The 20,045-nt window shown below is 34.0% G+C and overlaps 2 protein-coding genes and 1 non-coding gene across 4 annotated transcripts; 1 reads left to right on the top strand and 2 right to left on the bottom strand.

Annotated features, from left to right (window-relative positions):
- Window positions 1-3,351: 3,351 nt before the first annotated feature.
- Window positions 3,352-13,042, bottom strand: LOC132175330 (phragmoplastin DRP1E). Of its 2 annotated transcripts, XM_088514591.1 has the most exons (16): window positions 13,034-13,042; window positions 12,812-12,975; window positions 12,537-12,600; window positions 10,778-10,885; window positions 9,826-9,927; window positions 8,869-8,919; window positions 8,694-8,755; window positions 7,364-7,454; window positions 7,165-7,229; window positions 5,703-5,897; window positions 5,469-5,588; window positions 5,305-5,375; window positions 4,910-5,135; window positions 4,536-4,586; window positions 4,079-4,447; window positions 3,352-3,666 (listed from the first exon to the last, which is right to left on the bottom strand). In XM_088514591.1, exons 2-16 carry the CDS (start codon window positions 12,950-12,952, stop codon window positions 3,538-3,540), a joined length of 1,845 nt encoding a protein of 614 aa, XP_088370717.1. In that variant the 5' UTR covers window positions 12,953-12,975; window positions 13,034-13,042; the 3' UTR covers window positions 3,352-3,537. The 2 variants fall into 2 exon arrangements, with proteins under 2 accessions (XP_088370717.1, XP_059443215.2); XM_059587232.2 differs by lacking the exon at window positions 13,034-13,042 and having other exon boundaries at window positions 12,812-12,977.
- A 3,589-nt stretch (window positions 13,043-16,631) lies between these two features.
- Window positions 16,632-16,793, top strand: LOC132176742 (U1 spliceosomal RNA). The gene has a single exon (XR_009439597.2). It is a non-coding gene; the product is annotated as a U1 spliceosomal RNA (small nuclear RNA).
- Window positions 16,794-17,137: 344 nt separating this feature from the next.
- Window positions 17,138-19,321, bottom strand: LOC132176731 (putative purine permease 11). Its single transcript, XM_088514237.1, has 2 exons — window positions 19,279-19,321; window positions 17,138-18,255 (listed from the first exon to the last, which is right to left on the bottom strand). The coding sequence occupies exons 1-2, from the start codon at window positions 19,319-19,321 to the stop codon at window positions 17,138-17,140; spliced, it is 1,161 nt and encodes a 386-aa protein (XP_088370363.1).
- Window positions 19,322-20,045: the final 724 nt, after the last annotated feature.

Here is a 20,045-nt window from a genome sequence, read left to right as displayed (position 1 = left end):
ATTTTTTTTTTTTTAAATGACCACATAAGTGAAAAGTTGGGCCAAAAAGTTGTACCTTTATCATTTCTCTTATTTTAATTACATGTACTTTTCACATGTTTTTTTAATGAAAAATATTAAGCATCAATAAGTTCCTCATATTTCGCATATATATCCTTACAATCAATCATTAGATTTGTGGAGTTCACCATTGACTTGTGTGGAATCTACATATGTTTATAAATTCAATGGTTAATTGTACATGAATATGGGCAAAATATGGAGAACTTACTAACTCCTAGCATTTCTCTTTTTTAATAATTATTAGACACATGTCACTTTATTCGATGAATTTATGTAAATTAACTACAAATTAATTGGTATGAAATTTTTTCTAACCAACTTTAATAACGGTCGACTGTCATCTTTTATATATATATTTTTTAATAATTATTTTTTATCATTCTACTAATTTAAGAACTCAATTATTAATTTTTGAAAAATCCGTTTATATTAAATGGCTTATTTGGGTAGATTGAAAAAAAAATTCTTCAGACCAGTTTTGCGTCCTTCAATGGTTCGGTTTGGAAAGAAAATGTTGGTCTGGGTATTTATATGATTGTGATGGGACACGTGAGCTCCGTTTTACATTCCGGTCTATTCTCGCTTGACTCGTTTTGAACTCAGTCCCATGCGTTTTAAATGCTCTACCTAACCAACTGAAAAAAGATAGGACTCCATATTATATGATTGTGATGGGACACGTGAGCTCCGTTTTATTATATTCCGGTCTATTCACGATTGACTCGTTTTGAACTCAGTTCATGCGTTTTAAATGCTCTTGCCACCAACTTTTTGCTTCAGCCTTTTCTAACTGAAAAAAAGATAGGGCTTCTCTCAAGTATTTGAAGATGGTTTTGGCGGAACTCATTTTTACACTTCATTGCCCAAAAGTGAGGAAAGGAAAATAAAAGCCCAAAAGATGGACAAATCAAGCAGATGATGATGTAAAAGTTGTATTAAACAGATTTGCAGTGGAACCCTAGCCCAAATCCACAGTGAGAGGTGACAATTTGGATTCATTAGTCGGGTTTATGTTGTGTCAATTCTGGATATACAAATATATATAAGTAAATACGAATACAATCAATTTAATTGATCGTGTCAAACCCCTCAGTCATGTCGACAGAATAGTAGTACTCGTTTTTGTTTCATCTTCTACTGGAAAATGCTATTTTAATGAAGATTTGTTGAAGGGAATGTGTTTTATGGATTACATGAAAGACGTTTTGAAATTGCAAATCCAGTAATAAAAACGCATTATATAAAATACTCAAACACTGAATTAGTTAAAATGAAAGTATTTTGTAGAATCATCAACAGAGAGGGTCTTTTTCCTGCAATGTATTCCTAGATTTTTACATGACCTTTTTGTTTTCTTTTTTGGAATATCCATGCCATCAGCAAATCTCTACAACAGACCTTGAAGCCTCATTAGCACTGGTCTTATTTACCTTGGATTTATAGTCATTGAGATAATGTTGATAGGTGTATGAAATAAAAGTACATTTTGACCTTTATGTTTGTGGGGGCACTTTTTGGATATATAGTTATGTTTTGAGATACAATGCGGTGTTTCGGCCATGTTGTTCTTAAAAAGAATGAGAAATTTTATTTTAGACTTTTGAATTATCACCCGCTTTGAGAAGACCTCCTAAAATTTTAAAAACTTTCAATTTAACCCTATGAACTTTCAATTTGATTCAATTGACCCCACTTCCATTAGATTTGGCCGTTAACCCCTAACGGAAATTACTAAAAAAACATTTTATAAAAAAAATTCATGGGTATAAAAGTCATTTTATCACTTTTAACATTTAAAATTTGACAAAGGGAGTATATTACATTAAATTGAGAGTTCAGGGAGTGAAATTGAAAGAAAATTTGAAAATTTGGAGGTATCCTCAAAATGCATGATAATTCAAGAGTCTTAAGTCAAGTTTTTCCTAAAAAGAATGACAACCGCCTGCCCTATGAAAGGAATGGGTTAGAACTAGAATGCGAAGAAGAATTTTTTTTTTCTTTTTTTTAATTTTATCACTGATATTGTATATTCATCTCCAACCATCAAAATTTTTGGGCATGTCTGGTAAAATGTTTGAGATGTGTTTAGAAAAAGTGAAAATTGAGAGGTATATTGGTAGGAGTAGGAGCTATATTTAAAAAATGTTGTTTGTGGGATCTTAAATGAAAAAACAAAAAACAAAAAAAAAACAAAACAAAACAAAACAAAAAGAAAAAAGAAACAAAAACAAAAAATGAATCGTTGGGTAAACTGAAAAAGTGTTTTGAAAAATAAAAGGTTTGAGAAATGTTTTTAAAAAATTAGAACAAACAAAATAAAAAGGTAAAGCGTCATGGTGGTAGCATTCATGTCAAGGATAACAGCACAGTCACCTCTTTCTTTTTGGAGCGGTTACATGACTACCCCACTCTTCCTTTGAGGGTGGTCGTGCGGTTCCCTCTCTTTTCTCTATTCAAGTGTGGGAAGTATCCTAATATTGTTGTGTTTTTTATTTTTTTGAAAAGTGTAAATTTTTTTTTTTTTTAAAAAAAAAAAATGCTAATGGAACATGGTAACTATTGTCTGCAAAGTGTTCTTCAGTGAGAACAGAATTTTGAGAAAGTTGCCGAAACACGCCCGCAGCTATTGTTGGTAGCACAATCCTTTTAGAATTTGATTTGTATTCATTTTCTTTAAGGAAAGACGAATGTAATACATAGAACTCATGTGCATTTGAAGTTTGAAGTAACCATAATGACTCATGAATATTTTTTACTTGACATAATAATCCCAACTAATCATTGAATTAGTCTTTGTTAAAAAGAAAATTTAAAAGTTAGTTGACACTGCCACGTCAACATTATATAATAAAAATGTGATACATAACATTACTTATTACTAATAAATTGGGCAAGTCCAGGTGGACAATAAACTCCGAATTCGGGTTTGGCTCTTTCAAGTGTCCAAACATTGTTTCACTGCTGATTTTCTTTTTTGCCACTACCCTTTACTTATCACCTAAAGTATTTATTTTAGCATAGGAAAATCCAGGACTTAAAAAAGAAATTATTAGTTTTTATACATGTAATACCCAAAGTCCTACCAGGTTTGACCACCTCTCACTCCCATCAATAGCAAAAATTATCCTAAGGTTTACCACTAGAAATGCCTGTTCTCCTTTACAGTAATGCTAAGGACATCACATCTTAACGATTTATTCCTTCAATTTTCCTACCATGAATGTCAACCAAAATCGAGTCACTAAATGCCAATGATGGTGCAGTATATAAGCAATCTACTAGAAACCTCCACAAATTAATGTAACAACACTTGAAGAATCAAGATGACACAATTTAGGAAAATCATAATCAACCTCTATAATTAAAATAGTGCCAGCAGTGAAAACTAACAGTCTGATATTTCTTACCATGTCCCTCGGTGCAATTCTAGCTTTTATACAAAAAAATTCCTAACACAAGCATTAAAGATTCACCTCATCTGGACCATGAGACTGAATCAATCTCATCCCTTGCAGACTTGTATAACTCAAGCCTCTTTGCACATTGCTGTCTCCTTTCCATCAATGCTGGATTTTCATCCAACAGTTCTGAAAGTTGCTTGCCCTACAGAATAAACAACAAAATGATTCGGTAAATACCTACTCTCATCATTCAGAAGGATGAATACTGGAAATGGCTAAAATTCACAAGTATACTGCTGTAAATTTGTTAGATAAAATAAGAAAATGCTACACTTGTTAACCAACAATGGATCAGGCCTAAGGATCCTGTTATCTATTAAATGCGTCATTATAAAGGGAAAAATGCTAAATTGGTCCATGTGGATCGAGGTTTTGGCTTACCCCAAGAAGTGTATAGTCACTTTTTAAACCCTAAAGAGTTATTTGTCAAAACTCCAAACTATAAGGACTATTTTAGCATTTTTTCCATTATAAACTCACAATATTCTGTCAGCAAAAGGGGTTGAAATTAAAACCTAATTTGGGAAGAGAGAGTGGCAAATATCGCTCAATACCTCTTTTTTGCCCACTTGTATATAAAAATGATCAAGTAAAGACCGCTTGGCCTCCCTCACTTGACAATGAACCACTGCCTTCGGTATGGTATTCTTGAGTGTCTCTGATACCATTTTAACATAAGAGGAAACATTTGATCCTATCCTGCGGAAGTTTCCTTCTGTATATCGATCTGCAGAGGAGGCAGCTGGATTTCCTCCCTTCTCCATTTCCATAGGAAGTTTCCTGAAGAAATCCACAGTCAGGTATGAAGATTCCATTTCCACCATTCGCAAAGTTGTCTTCTTACTGTCTTCCCTGAATCTCTCCAATGCTTCAGTGGCAGCTGTTGCTATTTCAGCTTGAAGAGTTGGAAAGCGCCTCAACTCCTGTACCATTCCAAAAAAATAAAACTTAGATTTCCTAGCTGGTAAATTGTTGCTGCAATGGAAATAGTGAACTTTCTTGATTTCGAACCTGAGTCTCTCCAATTGACCTTCTAACAAGTTCCTTCAATATGAAGTGAACCTGCAATACCATATTCCCAAAAAGAGAAACTAATTAGAGGTGCAACGCTTGTCAATTTATTAAAGTTTGAAAAAACATGGAAAAGCATTCAATTTTGTTTTTCATAGCAGTGCAAACAAAAATACAATTCATGCCATGTAAATATACATTGCTTCTAGAGATCTCAATGCACATCATCTTCATGACACCTTTGTATGACTCCCCCTATTAACCCCCCTTCTCCCAAGACAAGAAAACAAAATCTTCATTCCATGAGTCAGGTGGCCTCGGCACAACCCTTTAACCATGAGGACAAAAACAAAAACAATTGCAAAAGCACTTACAGCATCTACCGAAGCTTCCGCTGGGCCTCTGAAGTAATTAAGTGCACCCTCGATGAGGCGTCGATAAGCTTGCTCAGGTGCAATTAAATGAGGCTGGTACCCATCTGCTTCTGAAACCACTTTCCTTACATTTTGCAGTGAAAGATGACGGTCCAATGGAAGCTTCCTCAAAGCAGCAGGGAGCTGGTAGTCAAAAACTCCATAAATCCGATCACCACCAGGTCGCCTGAGATTTGGCAAAGGAATATAAATAGGAATAACAGGAATATAGGAATTACTTGCCAATAGAATCAAATGAATCATCATATGCATCATTGTTTGGCTCCCAACTAGCAGCTGAGATGAGATTTAAAGCAATGAAAGAAAGAAGAAACAAAGCACAATCAATACGTTACCCTCCATCTAAATGCTCCTTGAAAATTTGGTCAAATATACGGCACAACTCTAGGATAGCATATAACTGGGCCTGATAAACATTATAAAAAAAATTACAATAAATATCATCAGACAATTCATATTTCAACACTAAAAATAAATGAAACATTTATAAATTCCTCACCCCAGCATCAATAGCAACAGGCCTACCAAGATGGTCCAACTCTGCTTCAAGCTCATCAATGCTTCTATTAATCAATGATGCAATGCCTGGTATGCGAGCTTTAATTACAGATTCTAAATGCTGAAATGATAACAATATCAAAATGTAACCAGCCATAGTTTATAGAGTTAGAAAAAATAAATGTAGAAAGCTAGTCATCACATTGCAAATGAACATAAGCAGGATAAACAAAACCTTTGAAAGAAGTTTTGCGAGATATTCAGAGCCCATTTTGCTGGTTAAGTGTCCATAATCAGGACTTGTGGCAAAAAACTCACGCTCCCTCTGCCTAGCAGCAATCATGTCAACATTTTTGTTTATATCAGCTTGTGAACGGTTTACAATTCCAACCCAAGGGTGTTGAAGCCGATAAGATCTTCCTTCAAGAACCTTTAAAATAACATGAAAGGAAACCATATTAAGAGAACCTAACCTTTCTGCATCAACCTGTCTACGTGGCAGACAAGTGATGTATAAATTACGAAATGCAGAAAAATTAACAATTACCATAGCCAAAAAACAGATACGAGTGATGTATAAAAGTACATCAATTGACATGCAATTTTCTAGTAATACACAAAAAAATAAGAAAATCCTTTCGACCCTTGGGAATCCTGCCTTTCTTTTCTTTTTCAATGTACTATATGATTCCTAAAGAGTCACCAGGTACATCCATAACTTAAGGGGAAAAAAAATTACTCAACATACAACTAGAAAAAATGACCGCTTAGATAATCAACTCACTGGCAGATTCTGACAAAACAATACTACCTCTGTCCTAATATGAGCATTTGCATTTGAAATAGCACGATCATTGACAAACAAGTAAACATATAGTGAACTTCATAAAATGTCCATTTGATACAAGAGGTGACACAACTTCCAACAAAAATCTTGTTTGCTATTTAAAAGGAAAGTAGAGTTAATATAGGAAATTGAAGATGTAAGAACTGTCACTTTTAGAAAGTATACATGTATTTTAGGATATCTCAAAAGAAAAAATGGCGGAGAGAATGCACATATTTTATGTAGCATCTGAAAGAATCATCTTTCTTATTTTAGTTTATTAAGAGTTTGTTCTTATTATCAAAATATCCTTTACAAAAAGAGGGAGGGTGATTTAAGGAATAACATCTTAATTATTCACACCAATGGTTTTCTAAAACGGCACCATTCATGAGCTGGTTTTGCCTCTAAATGCTGTACAAAGAATCAGCGTAAACAATTTGTTTTCATGGGGTGCCCAAGTGCACTCAATATGATTTTACAAATTCAAATTGCCCGAGACTAATCTGTGCCTTCCTGTGGACACAAGCATTTTTTCATGAATATTGTTTGGTTGAAAGCTAGAAGGGATAAGGCAATCATGCCATATGTTTCCAATTCCCCATGACATAAATCACAGATTTTTTTTATAACATATTATCAGAGAATTGCCTGATGTTTATTCTAAATCAACTATTCAAGAGGGCATTGTTGGGTTTTACATAATGGATACTAAGCACAGAATATCTTCTAAAATAAAATGAGAAACATACTTCAACAATGCCCCATCTTGCATTTTATAAGCTAGATGGATTGAGAAGCATCGTTTGCTTCCAGTTAAACTTTTAAATTTCCAAGAATTTAAAGCTGAATACATTAGAAGGATTCTTACATCCAAAGCATTTGTTCCTCTATCCATCAAATCAATCTTTGTCAACACGCCAAATGTCCGTTCACCTAAAAAAGGAAAACGTAATCTCCATATTAAAGAAAAAGTATTAGAGAAAAACCACGAATGCATACCTAAGAAAATACATTCATATCTGGCTGTATTTTGAGAGATAATTAGAAACAATGTACATAAAGTATACCTGTTGGATCAACTTCCCTAGCAATCTTGATAGCATCAGATGTTGCTACATCTTGATTGGCCGGAGTTATGGCCAAAATGATGCAATTTGGCTGCAATCCAAGAACCATAAATTTTCTAATAACTTGCAGAGAACTTGAAGCAACAAAACTATCAAGAACTCCAACAAATTGCAGATATAACCAATGAATTTAAATGCATAAGCTTGTACCAAAACAAAACCAACGCATGGAACATACATCTAAAACAGTGAAATACAATTTTTAGTTCTAAAATACAGATAAGAGATCACGGCATACCAATAAGCAAAAAATTAGGGGAAGTGAAAGCAGCACATAAAATCAAAACTCAGGAGACCATCTCCATAATAAATTAGACTAAACTTGATGGAAGCTTTTTGCAACATCCAAAAGAAGTTGCAACTAGAGGGATTAATCAAATTTAGGAGAGAGAAAACACTCATTACTGTTAAAATATTAATTAAATAATTAAATTCATAATTTCCTATCAACATATATATTTGGGTTAACTAGTGATATCAGAGCAAAATTCTTAAGTTTGAACTCTAACTCTACAGTTTGTCCTCTCATTTCAATAAAATATTCTATGTTTTGCTTAGTCACAAGTGTGAAAGAGAGTGTTAAGAATATTAATTAAACAATTAAATTTACTATTTCTTATCAACTAAAACTTTTAGGATAAATGGTAATTTAGCAATTATTGAAAATATAAACCTCGAATATGAGAGAGAAAAGCAAAAAAAAAAAAAAACAAACTACTCTTAGCCATTCTAATTTTCCTTGATAAGACTATAAGTTAACACTTCTTCATAAATCTGTAGTAAATTACAAAGAGTTCTACAGTTCCTTGGATATAAACATCTTCAAAGGCAACATAAGTAGTTATCAAGTTAGAACTCGTCAAACAATAAATCAAGGAGCAGGTTAATTAACCAAAATAATACCAGCATGAGAATACTCCTTTATAAATGTCCTTCCCTCATGATAACTTTTTCCTTGGTTTCTTGCTCTCTATCTCACCATTGTGAGATTGCCAATTGTATAATCAAGACAAAAGAGTGAATATAGACTAAAAGAATAATCTACCAGAATTCCATAGTTACTAGAAATTAAAGAATAGTGCTTCTAGTGCCACTAATTATATTCTTCTAACTTGATGCCTTCTATTTGAAAATGTATTTGCTAAAAATGCATAAAAATAATGAGTTATGATGTCATAAATAAGAAGGATGAAAACAAATCAGCCACTTTTACACAAAATGAAAAAAAAAAAAAAAAAAAAAAGGGCTGGAAAAAGTACTTTCTTATTACCTTCTCTACATATGAACGAACCATGTTTTCAATGTCCTGAACAATACTTTCTGGCTGTCCCTCTGGCAATAACATACATCTCTAATTCAGAAAATTAATAGATAAAAAATAGAACTTACAACAAGGGTAAATTTCATTTAAGGGGAGACATAGGGGGGCAGTTAAAGAAGTATACCCACAGCAACCTTTGTCAAACCGGGCAAATCTATCAATGTTAAATTGACAACTGCCAAAAAATAAACAATAATTATCAGATAAAGTAAAGGACTTCTGAAAAATGATCATAATCCTTTATAAAGTAAAATTAAAAGTTCAAACTGTATGCAACAGAGCAACCAAGCAAAATTACCATGTAAGAAATCATTAATTTTTCTGATAGGTAAACAAACTCATACACATAGGATTGAACACGTGCCCTCACTCTCCACTCATGGGGGAAGGAAGCTGGAGGGAGATGCATTTAGTTCTAGGTACATTGGAAAAACAGATATCACAACAAAAGCCTATGAATAAATCAAACTAAAAATAGATATGTAATGCAATGCAATCAACAAGACAAGACTACTTGCAATGCACCAGCCACATACAAAGACTCTCATGCTGCTTGGTACACAGAAAGGACAGCAGCAGATAAAAAGATATGATAAGAACAATTACAAAATACATGATTCGGAATATCTTTGGAAATCAAACAGAGGAAATATCAATTTATTATTTCGTTTATCTCTCTCTATGTCTCTCTCTCACATTCCAGGTCATGACTAATTTCTCACTTCAGTGAGGTTTTTCAAAACCTAGGCCTTCTTTAACGAGAGTTATTTTGGGACCCACCACATGCAAACAAACGCAAAATGTCATTTCTATTACTGTTCCCTAGAAATTAGATTCTGTAACCCAGTAATGAATTTGATACACTTCAGAAAATCAGGATCACAATAATCACCGGGCAACATAGCTGAGTCCTCATCACTGATCCATACTTCTCAAATATAACCAAAAAAATTCAATAAATCATTAAAAAAAATCAGTAAAATACAATGTCATAAATAATGCAGCCAATAAATTCCGCACATCAAAAAAAACAAGGTAACTATTATGCTTGACACCTAACTCCAAGTTTAGATTCCATTACCATTTGGGGAGTAGATACTGAGATGAATAGGAACAGGAGAAATCTGTTTCGACTTCCCAGTCAATCTATCAGTTTCATCCTGAATTTCCTTCCGAACCATAGCTGTGTAAGAAACATAAGACAGTCAAACAACCTTGCAATTTACATTTTCAAATGTGAAAAAGGACAAGAAAATATAAAGTTTGCATTGCTGTAACAATTTTTTAGCATACATTTTCAAGCAAGGTTTGAGCATGAGGCATCAAAAGCAAGACAGCTAGTACAATAAATGGTCAGATAGTATCAAGTTATTGTGCTAACAAACTAGGAAACATGGGCATAGATTCAAAACAACATGAATCTTATTAGCAAAATGAAAATATTGAGGATGTGGCAAGCCTTATGCAGGAAACAAATAAACATCCTTCGCAGCCAAGCATACACCAAGGACGAGATTGATAATAGTGATACATATGAGAGCCACACAAGAAAAATGATCGAGCAAGTAAGTGAATATACAGAGAGTGTTGTTAATGCCAACAAGAATATGTGCTTGTTAAGTGTGTTACTGACAGAAATTAAGAGTAGCTTAAGACAAAATTTAGAAAACCATAGTGCTTGTAATGAGTTCGTAGTGATATAGATAGCAATAGCAAAAGTAGTTGTACATATAAAACCTACTCGCACATTTCATCTTTAAGGTCAATCACAAACACTATAAAAATCATGTTAGATTTCTAAATTACGAATGGGAAAAGGTCATTTTTCATGAAATAAGTAAACAAAGACAATCCAGAATTACCAGGAACAGCAAGATTACAAAGATGAGGACAAAACACATAAGCAAGAGAAAATCTTTTGATTTCTCCATTCAATAAGAACTTTATCATTCCAATCAAGTGCGCTAGCAATTCCACCTAAAAACATTAAATAGTGTAACTGTATCTCTTCATTTGCACAACAAATGACATACAGAAATCAGTAAATTTTTTCTTCGGCAAGTGAAGGAACTCAGCATACTCCTGTAGCCCCTGTTCTGTCTTCTGCAGCTGCAACACTAAAGGCCTCCTTGTCACAATCCCTGGAAAATGTAAGCTATTAAATATCAAGAAACCTTCTTTGCATAGAACAGAAGAAAATAAATGTAACATCATGTTTTACAGTGTTCATATTTATGTTTCTTTTGTGGACAAAAATTGATTAATCAAAATATCTCTGTTTGATTGCTGAGAAATTGTAGGGGAAAATGATGTTATAGAACCATTAAGGTTCAAGAAACACCCAACTTTTTTTTATATAATAGGAATTTTATAAAAAACAAGAGGGTGCAACCCATGTACACAGAGTATACAAGAAAAACACCTACTCAGAAAAGGTAGAAACACCAAAAAACTTTTTTAAAAATTAAATAAAATTTAAACTCTATTCAACCAAGCCTACTACCATAGTGATAATAACTTAATTTTACATATTTATATCATTATTAGGAAGCATTACCATACTTTGTGTTAATTCATGCATTTTTTAATATGATTTTGGGATAATGTTCAATAATTGATTTTGTGCTTAAAATGAGTTTTAATGAATGTATTTGTCTTTTCTAGGACATTGGTATGTTCTTAACAATCCTTATGGTTTTTAATGATTAAGTTTTGGGGAAAATATATTTTAGCCCCCCGAACTATCACATATTTTGCAATTATGCTTCCAAACTTTAAAAAGTGACATTGAGGCCCCCTCATACTACCATTGCGTGTCAAATTAGATATTTTTGCATTTTTCTCCCCAAAATACCCTTGAAGTTATTAATAAATAAAATATAAAAATAACCATTCGAAAAAAATAATAATAATAATTGAGGGAGCTACTATGAAATGGGCACCCGTTTTTGTTGTTTTTAGTTTTTAGTTTTTTATTTTTATTTTTTTCAAATGATTATTTTTTAATAATTTTAATTTTTAAGAGTATGGATAAAAATGCAAAGTGTCTAATTTGACACGCGGTGGTAGTATGGGAGGCCCTAATGTCACTTTTTAAAATTTGGAGGTGTAAGTGCAAAAAGGCTTATAGTTCAAGGGACTACAATGTATTTTCCCTTGAGTTTTATATTTTTAATTACTTAAATCATTTGGAAAAGTGATTTATTCTATATAATTCTTTGATTTAGCGGGCATGTTAAACACTTAGAATTGCCTGTGAATTAATTCACTAGTTTTGTCATGCATAAAATCGATTAAATTCATATAAACATACTTTTGGAAAAATTAGTTTTTGTGTTTTTATCGTAAAGCATCCCACTTATAAGATCATCTTTTGTATGAATTTTAGTTGAGTTATAAAATAAGATTGTTAAAACTACCAATGATTGTGTTTGTGTGAATCCTAAAGCCTTTAGTGTTTTAAAATATTGTAGTTCTTCTTAAGCCAAATTGCTTTTCACCAAAAAAACAAGCAATCCTTGCAGTTTTGTCTTTAAATCAATTTTACTATTTTAGTTTAATTTTGTCGTTTGAGTTGCTATCAACACCCTTCTCTGGATTCAACCTCGGACTCATCGCTTGACTTAGTTGACTAGCATTTAATCTTCTTTGAAAACAAACGGGAACATTAAACCTAAAAATCAACGATTATCCTTTTCTTTTCTTTTTTTTCTTTCTTTTTTTTTCATGAACCAAACAGACTACAAATTCAAAATCAAAACAAAAGCATTTTATAAAAATCACGAACCCTACCTGATCCCCTGGGAAGAAAATCACGCCCGACTATGCTCTCCAGCACCGAAGACTTTCCCGAACTCTACACTCCCATCCAAAACACACCACAAATCAGCAAATCACATTACACATAGACGCATACATACGTACGTACACGCATAGAGAGAGGGAGAGGAGAGAGAACTAGGCCAAAACCAGTACATTAACTTGAAAACACACCAAGTATCAGACTTACCAAAGACATACATAAACAAATTCGTACACATACAGAGAGAGAGAGAGAGAGAGAGGACCTGACCACCGACGACGACGACGGAAGGAAGAGCCTCCCATAGAGTAGGCAAAGCAGCCTCATCACCACCGTAGTCGCCAAGGACCGTACACGCCCTCTGTATCCGATTCACGAGGCCTATCAAGCTCTCCATGGTCGCCATTCCGCAAGCCCTAGAAGAACCAGGAGAAGAAATGGGGGAGCGAGTGAGAAAGACGGAGAGGGAGAGGCAGTAGAGAGATAGAAGAAGAAGGAGAAGGATAGCTATCTTCTCAAATTTGAATTGGTTCGGTTTGAAATGTGGAGCAACGGGAGTGGTGGTGACAGCAGAGAAAATGTTGGTCGGTGTATTTATATGATCGAGATGGGACACGTGAGCTCCGTTTTATATTCCGGTCTATTCTCGGTTGACTCGTTTGGAACTCAGTCCCATGCGTTTTAAATACTCTACCTACCTTAATTATTCACAACTTTTTGCTTCGGCCTTTTCCAACTGAAAAAAGGATAGGGCTTGTCAAGTAGTATTTGAATATGGTTTTGGCGGAACTCACTTTACACTCCACTGCTCAAAAGAGAGGAAAGGAAAATAAAAGCCCCAAAGATGAGCAAATCAAGCAGATGATGTAAATTTGTATTAAACATATTAGTAGTGAGGGGTGACGATTTGGATTTACGGGTCGGGTTTATTTTGTGTTGAAATATGAAGATAAAAATATATAAGTCGACATATTAATACTGAGAAATGTTTTTTGAATGAAGGTAATTTTAAAGTACTGTCAAAGGGAATATCATTTTTTTTATGAATTACATGAAGTATAGATTCATTCTTTAAGAATGAGGTTTTCTTTCCTCTTGTGCGGGCCTAAGGGGTTACTTTCCTTACTTGGTTTTTGGGAACTGAGCAGCCAAGGAAGTGGCTAACTGAGCAGCCAAGGGTTTAGGGTACTGTGGAACTGTTGGAATAGACTACTAAGGCTTTTTTTCCTTTCATATTTTAGCCCACAAACCGTAAGTCAAAGTGATTATTGCATTATGCCATTATGTATGTCTCTACTATTCATTAATTAACCACCCAATTATACTCCACTAATTAAAGGTTATTTTATTTTGTTCGGACGTGAACTTAGGTGAAAATATAGTTGCATTTGGTAATTATTTTAGTCCAAAAATTGGTAAGCTGCTACAATGCTTACTATTTTATTATTTTTTTTTTAAAAAAAAAACATAATGACTTTGAAACATATGCTTTAAAAAATAAAGAATAGTTGAATGAAATGATGAAAGTAGATAGTTAAAATAAAAATTATTTTCATATTTTGTCCTTCGGACATCGCTAAAACGCTGAACTAATACGTCCAAAATCCACAATCCACCCAAAATCTCATATGGACTGTGACTCCATGTGAGTTCTATATAAATATAAGTAAAATAACCAGCTTGCATACACCCACACCAAAGGACTTTTGAGTAAAACTTAATGTAATAGCAATTGAGACCAAACAGATATGCTAGACAAATTATTCAATGAGATGGATCAAGGAGTCCACTTCCTTAGCTGTATCCCTTCATATTGGCCTTTTCATCCTTCAAAGGGATTTTCAAGTTGTTATAGTGGCTCTGTAAATTCTAATGGTGAATTTCTTCTTTAATCTCAGATGCCATCGATTTTATCTCACCTTCTTCTGTTTTAGAAGCTCGAAAAGTCGACATAAATGCAAATTTATGTACTTATTATGCTGTAAAATGGGCTGCAATGAGAGTTAACTCCGGCAACACTCTCATATCTCCTTTTCCTTTTCTGTCTATTTAAATTGCAATTGAGAAAAACCTATCAAATTGAAATTGTTTTATCTCTTTTTCGGCTTTCATATGTACTTTAAAAAAAAAAAATAGGGTTAATAACTTTTTTGGCATATGAGTTTTAATGTTTTTTTTTTTTTTTTCTTAGGTTTTAAAACATGACAAATCTAATATTTCAGATTTTAAAAAAGACTGAATAACCACCTTCGTTAATTTTCGTCAATTCCCACTAATAGAAGTCCACGTCATTGTCATTTATATCGTGACATGTGTCATAAAAATTAAAAATAATAATAATAAAAAAAAAAACCTAAAAAAAAATTAAAAAAATTAAAAAGTCACTGAAAATTCATCAAGATCGTCTTTTGACTCTTCCTTCACGGATTCTCCTTCCACACTTCCTCATCCTCGCAACAACTCCGAAAATCTTCCTCATCTTCTTTCCTGAATATATTCAGGGGAGATATATCACCAACAACTGCCTGATCCTCCATTTCCAATTCCAGTTTCTCAAATAACCCACAATAGCTCTGCAACTCCAATACTCCTATATGTGATTAATATCAAAATCTAAGCATGACCCATATGGAAATCAGTGTTCCAGCAGCTTTATTTCCCAAAATCACAAAGAAAACTCCATGTCAAACAGTTATCTTTCAGCTCCTATTGCTAGACCGCAATACGAGGACAACCCACCCAAAACTGCACCAAAAATCACAGAGGAAGAATGATATCAAAACAGTGATCTCTCAGCGTCTTATAGAAATCAACATCTGAAGGAAAAAAAAAAAAAAAAAAAAAAAAAACCCACCAAGGGATCGTTCCGAAATTCCATATCTAAGCCTATTTACGCCGAAAATGTTAAAAATAAATAAATAAATAAAGTCTACATAATTCTTTTAAACTATTACTCTAATGACAATTTATTTCTTAAAGTATCAATTGTGACAATTTACTCCCAAATTACCAAAACAATGATAATGTATTTCTAATTTTAATAAAATGATGAAATTACTCTTACTAAAATAAAAATAAAAATACTAAAATTTAAGTTTTTTTTTTTCAAAATTTTATGGGTATTTTTGTCTTATTGAAAATTCTATATAAATAATTTCGTCATTTTTTTAGTATTGGGGGTACATTGTCATTGTTTTAATAATTTGGGGGGTAAATTGTCATAATTGATAGTTTTGAGGTAAATTGTCATTGGGATAATAGTTTGAAGGGGTTAAGTAAATTTTACCAAAAAAAAAAGGTCTAAAAGACTAAAACGACCTCTCGATCTACTTTCTCAGCAACGGGAGTGATATTCTCACTAGTAACTTTTTAATTTTTTTTAGGTTTAGTTTAGTTTTTTTTTTAAAAAAATTTTATGACACATGTCGCAATATAAATAACAATGACATGGACTTCCGTTAGTGGGGATTGACGAAAATTAACGGAAGTGGTGATTCGGTCTTTTTCCAAAATCTAAGGTATTAGATTTGTCATGTTTTATAACCTAGGGGAAAAAAATAAAAACATTAAAACATAAGTACCAAAAAGGTTATTAACCCAAAAGAAAAAAAAAAACAAAACAAAAACTTGTCTTATATTCATGTCTCCATACAATTTGAACTCAACATGTAACATTTATGGTTGTCAATTTTCAATACAACCCTTGAACCCGACATGGGTACCGTTGAGAAGCTTAACATGTTTAATTAAATAGGTTGAGTTAAATTTGACTTATATAATTTTATATCCATGTATTAACACGACTAGAATCCAACATATGAAAATGAATTGCCCTCTAATTATTTTATTAAACTACTAAAAATAAAAGGAGTTTTGTGATTGAAAACTAATTTAGGTTCTTGGTTAGTTAATGAATAGCAGAGATGTACATTGACCCTTTTAGGTACTGTCCGTCATCTGTGGACTAAAAATATGAAAGGGAAAAACCTCACTAGTCTATGCTATATCAGTCCCACATCGAAACTGGAAGAGTGAAGAGGTGGAGGTACGGTTGTATATATAAGAAGTGAGAGCAACATAGCAACATACTTACCTGGACGGGGTCAATGGTCGATCATGTAGGACTATGGCCTAGGCTAGTGACCTCCATTGCACTTGGGAGGGGTGCTCGCCTAAGGTCTCCCCAATGTGGGAGAGCCTACGTCATAATTTGTGCTAGAGGGGGCCTGCGTTCGCGCGGCCCCTGCCCAATTCTACTCTAAGTTCTTTTGCTTCGAAGTGTGTATTAGAGCATTATAAGTAGTTTTCTTTTGATTTTTTCAAAATTTATAAAATGAAACTATTTTTTTCTTCACTTATAAACTCTATAAAATTGCATTTTCAAATGGTATTGTTTTAAAATTATTATTTTTAAATAGGACGTTCCGAAATTGCATACCTGACAAAATAAAAACGCATTACATAAAATACTCAAAACACTGAAATAGTTAAAATGAAAGTGTTTTGTAGTATCATCAGCAGAGGTCTTTTTCCTGCAATGTAATCCTGGATTTTTACGACCTTTTTGATTTTGTTTTGAATATCCGTGCCATCAACAAATCTCTACAACGGACCTTGAAGCCTCATCAGCACTGGTTTTGTTTACCTTGGATTTAGAGTCATCGAGATAATGTTGATAGATGTATGAAAGAAAGCCCCACACAGCTAACAGCAGTGCCATCACCTTCGCCCCATCTAACTTGTCATGGAAAAATATCACAGCAAGAATGGGAACAACAGGCAAAGCCAATGTACTGATTAAATTGGAGAAGAGAGAAGACACCTCAAAAATCAACCCCAACATACCCACTGAAGAAATCTGCCAAATCACAGTTGTCCAAATCAAAGTCATCAAGTAGGATATCTTTCCTTTCTCATATTCCTTCATCTCTTTCCCCAAAAATTTCCATTCGCCGCTTGCAAAAAGTCCCACTACGCACGCAGATGTTGCAAACAATGATTGATATATCTGCATATCCAAGACAGCAGAGAAGGTCTCTGTTTTTATCACCTTCTGGAAAGACAGCTGCACTAGGGAGAGGGTCAATGAGTATGTTGCAGATGCACCGAGCGTGCAAAGAAATCCTATTACATACTTCCCTTTAGGGACTCCTGCTGTTTTGTTTTCAGAGTCAGCATTGACTGCAAGAAGGGCTGCCGACATGGTGACAAGGACTAGAGAGTTGAATATAAAGGGTGTGAACTTTTGGGAATTGAGGAAGAAGGAGAAGATGGCGTTGAAGGCCAATTGGGTTGCACATAGTAGAGAATAAGTAGAGACAGGGAGGTATAAGAGTCCGTATGAATACATAAGGTTGTCACCTGCCAAGAGTAGGCCTAAAAATAGGTAGAGAAAGGCAAGGGTGACGACAGATGGTGGTCTTGCAGAGGAAGCAATATTTTCGTTGGATCTTGTGGAGGGTGAGAAGAAAAAGAGAAGAGGGAGTAGAATTGGGAAGCCTGCTGATTGAACAAATGTTGCCATCCATTTGCTATGCCCACCTTTGTCATAGTATAATCTTCCCAAGAGAGTGGCTACAGATTGGCCGGCAAGGAGAAAGATTATGTAAGAAGTCACACGAAGCCACCACTTGTAATGTTTGAGTTTAGGAAGTTGCAGTAGGTTGGTAAGAGAGGTGCCTTTATGTGAGTTTTGCTCTGGCTCGTCACCTAATCAGACACACACATAGAAACTAAACATAAGTCTTCATGATTCACCAAGTGCAGAGAAAACAATTAAGAAAAGTTTCAACCATGTCAAGATTAGTGCCACTTTGGGAAAATGAGTTGTCCATGTAGATTGGGTAAATTATAAAGACGTTTATGAGTGCTAAGATTCGATTAGACTTTATAAATGATTTTAGAGAATTTAATAGCGCAAATAAGACTAATGCTTTCACGTTGTTTCAAGATGTGTCGCATGAGTTGACATATTTGCTACTTATAATCCTGGGATGCACTGGAAACAGATGGTTTTGGTTGCTGCCTAAAAGCCAGAGTTTATGGGATACACAAACTGCTTAACTATTTAATAGCCCACCAGTAACTGTGGGAGTTATGTTCTTCATGTTCATCTCATTTACTAACATCTATATGCATGCTTATTTACATATTATTTTGATTGATTGTTGTAATCTTATTTTTCTGAAGTTGTTGGGGGTAGAAAAAGTGGACAAAAAAACTAAAGAACTGAAATTGATATAGCTCTGGACTTACTGATTGCCAGAAACAAAGCTTTGTGTGTTTGGCAACCCCTTTTTTGTGTAACTTTTCTTGTTGACCTTTTGTTCACCCGTTTCTCAAAACTTCTACACAAAATGCAAGGTCGTAGGCATACAACTTTCTCGCACAAATTGATTAAAAGTTGCAACAAACAGGCTGGACATTGCTGACACTTATGATGACCAAATACCACTCTTTTTTACCCAAAAGGTGAAGGAGAAATTACCCGAAAATCGGGTTGCTAGAAGAAAGAAGAGTAATGCTACACATACCTTCACTATACTCTCATTTTGGTGGCTTTTAAAACTACTACTTGATTAAAATCCTATAAAGATTCACTTCAAATTCAAAGCCACTTAAGGGAGTGTGAAACTGAACGTGAGGAATGTAGCATTACTCAAGGAAGAAAGAACTAATAACAAATATTCATGTATTTCAACAGTGAATCAGCGAGATGGGTGAGTGACAAACCTCGGGTTTCTGTTTGTCGTTGCAGCTCCTGAGCAGCCTCCATGAGGATTCAAAGAATCAAACAGATATGCTCATCTTTCTTCTTGTGTTCATGTTATAGGTGGCTTAAGTTGGCCAACTTGCCAGGTGGCAGCCGGCAACCTCTTACTGTTAGTTGAGTGTTTCCTCTTTATGAAGGTTTGTGAGTCTGACGCCATCCTTGTTGCAGCATTCACAAAACCCGACATAATTAGTAATTTAGTGACCATTCTTAGGTTGGTAGCTTCATTTTTTTTTGCCAATCCAGCCAACTGTGTTGAACCAATTATTCAAGCAGTCTACTTGGAGGTCATAAATATTAAATAGCAGGTCTTGTGTCCTCTTTCAAGTGGGCGGTCCGTTATAAAAGACAGAAGGATCGGGATTAGCTACAATCTCTTATTTAAATTACAATTTGTTCGACTGCAATTGTATCGGAACAAATCTTGAGCCTTATTAAAAGCCTCTTTCAACTGGCTATCCGATTATATTACAATGAACTCGCAATTATAAGAAATCTCGATCCGTTATTTATAGTCCTGCTGAGAAATATGATGGAAAATAAGTTTTCTATATGACTCAGACTCTGAATGTACTGGAGATTTGGTGTGTGAGTGTTTTTCACAACATTTTATGCTTTATATTTATTAATGAATCTCTACTTGTATCAATATTTCAGGTGCTAGTCAGCAAAGTTTGGCTTCAGTAGGCTGATATCGACCTTTACTTATTTAAAAGTACTCTTCACT

The sequence above is a fragment of the Corylus avellana genome, chromosome 3, assembly GCF_965113065.1.
Source record: "Corylus avellana chromosome 3, dhCorAvel1.hap1.2, whole genome shotgun sequence".
Lineage (NCBI taxonomy): Eukaryota > Viridiplantae > Streptophyta > Magnoliopsida > Fagales > Betulaceae > Corylus > Corylus avellana.
The sequence above is the reverse complement of the archived record's forward strand: the minus strand, read 5'-3'. Positions and strand labels throughout refer to the sequence as shown.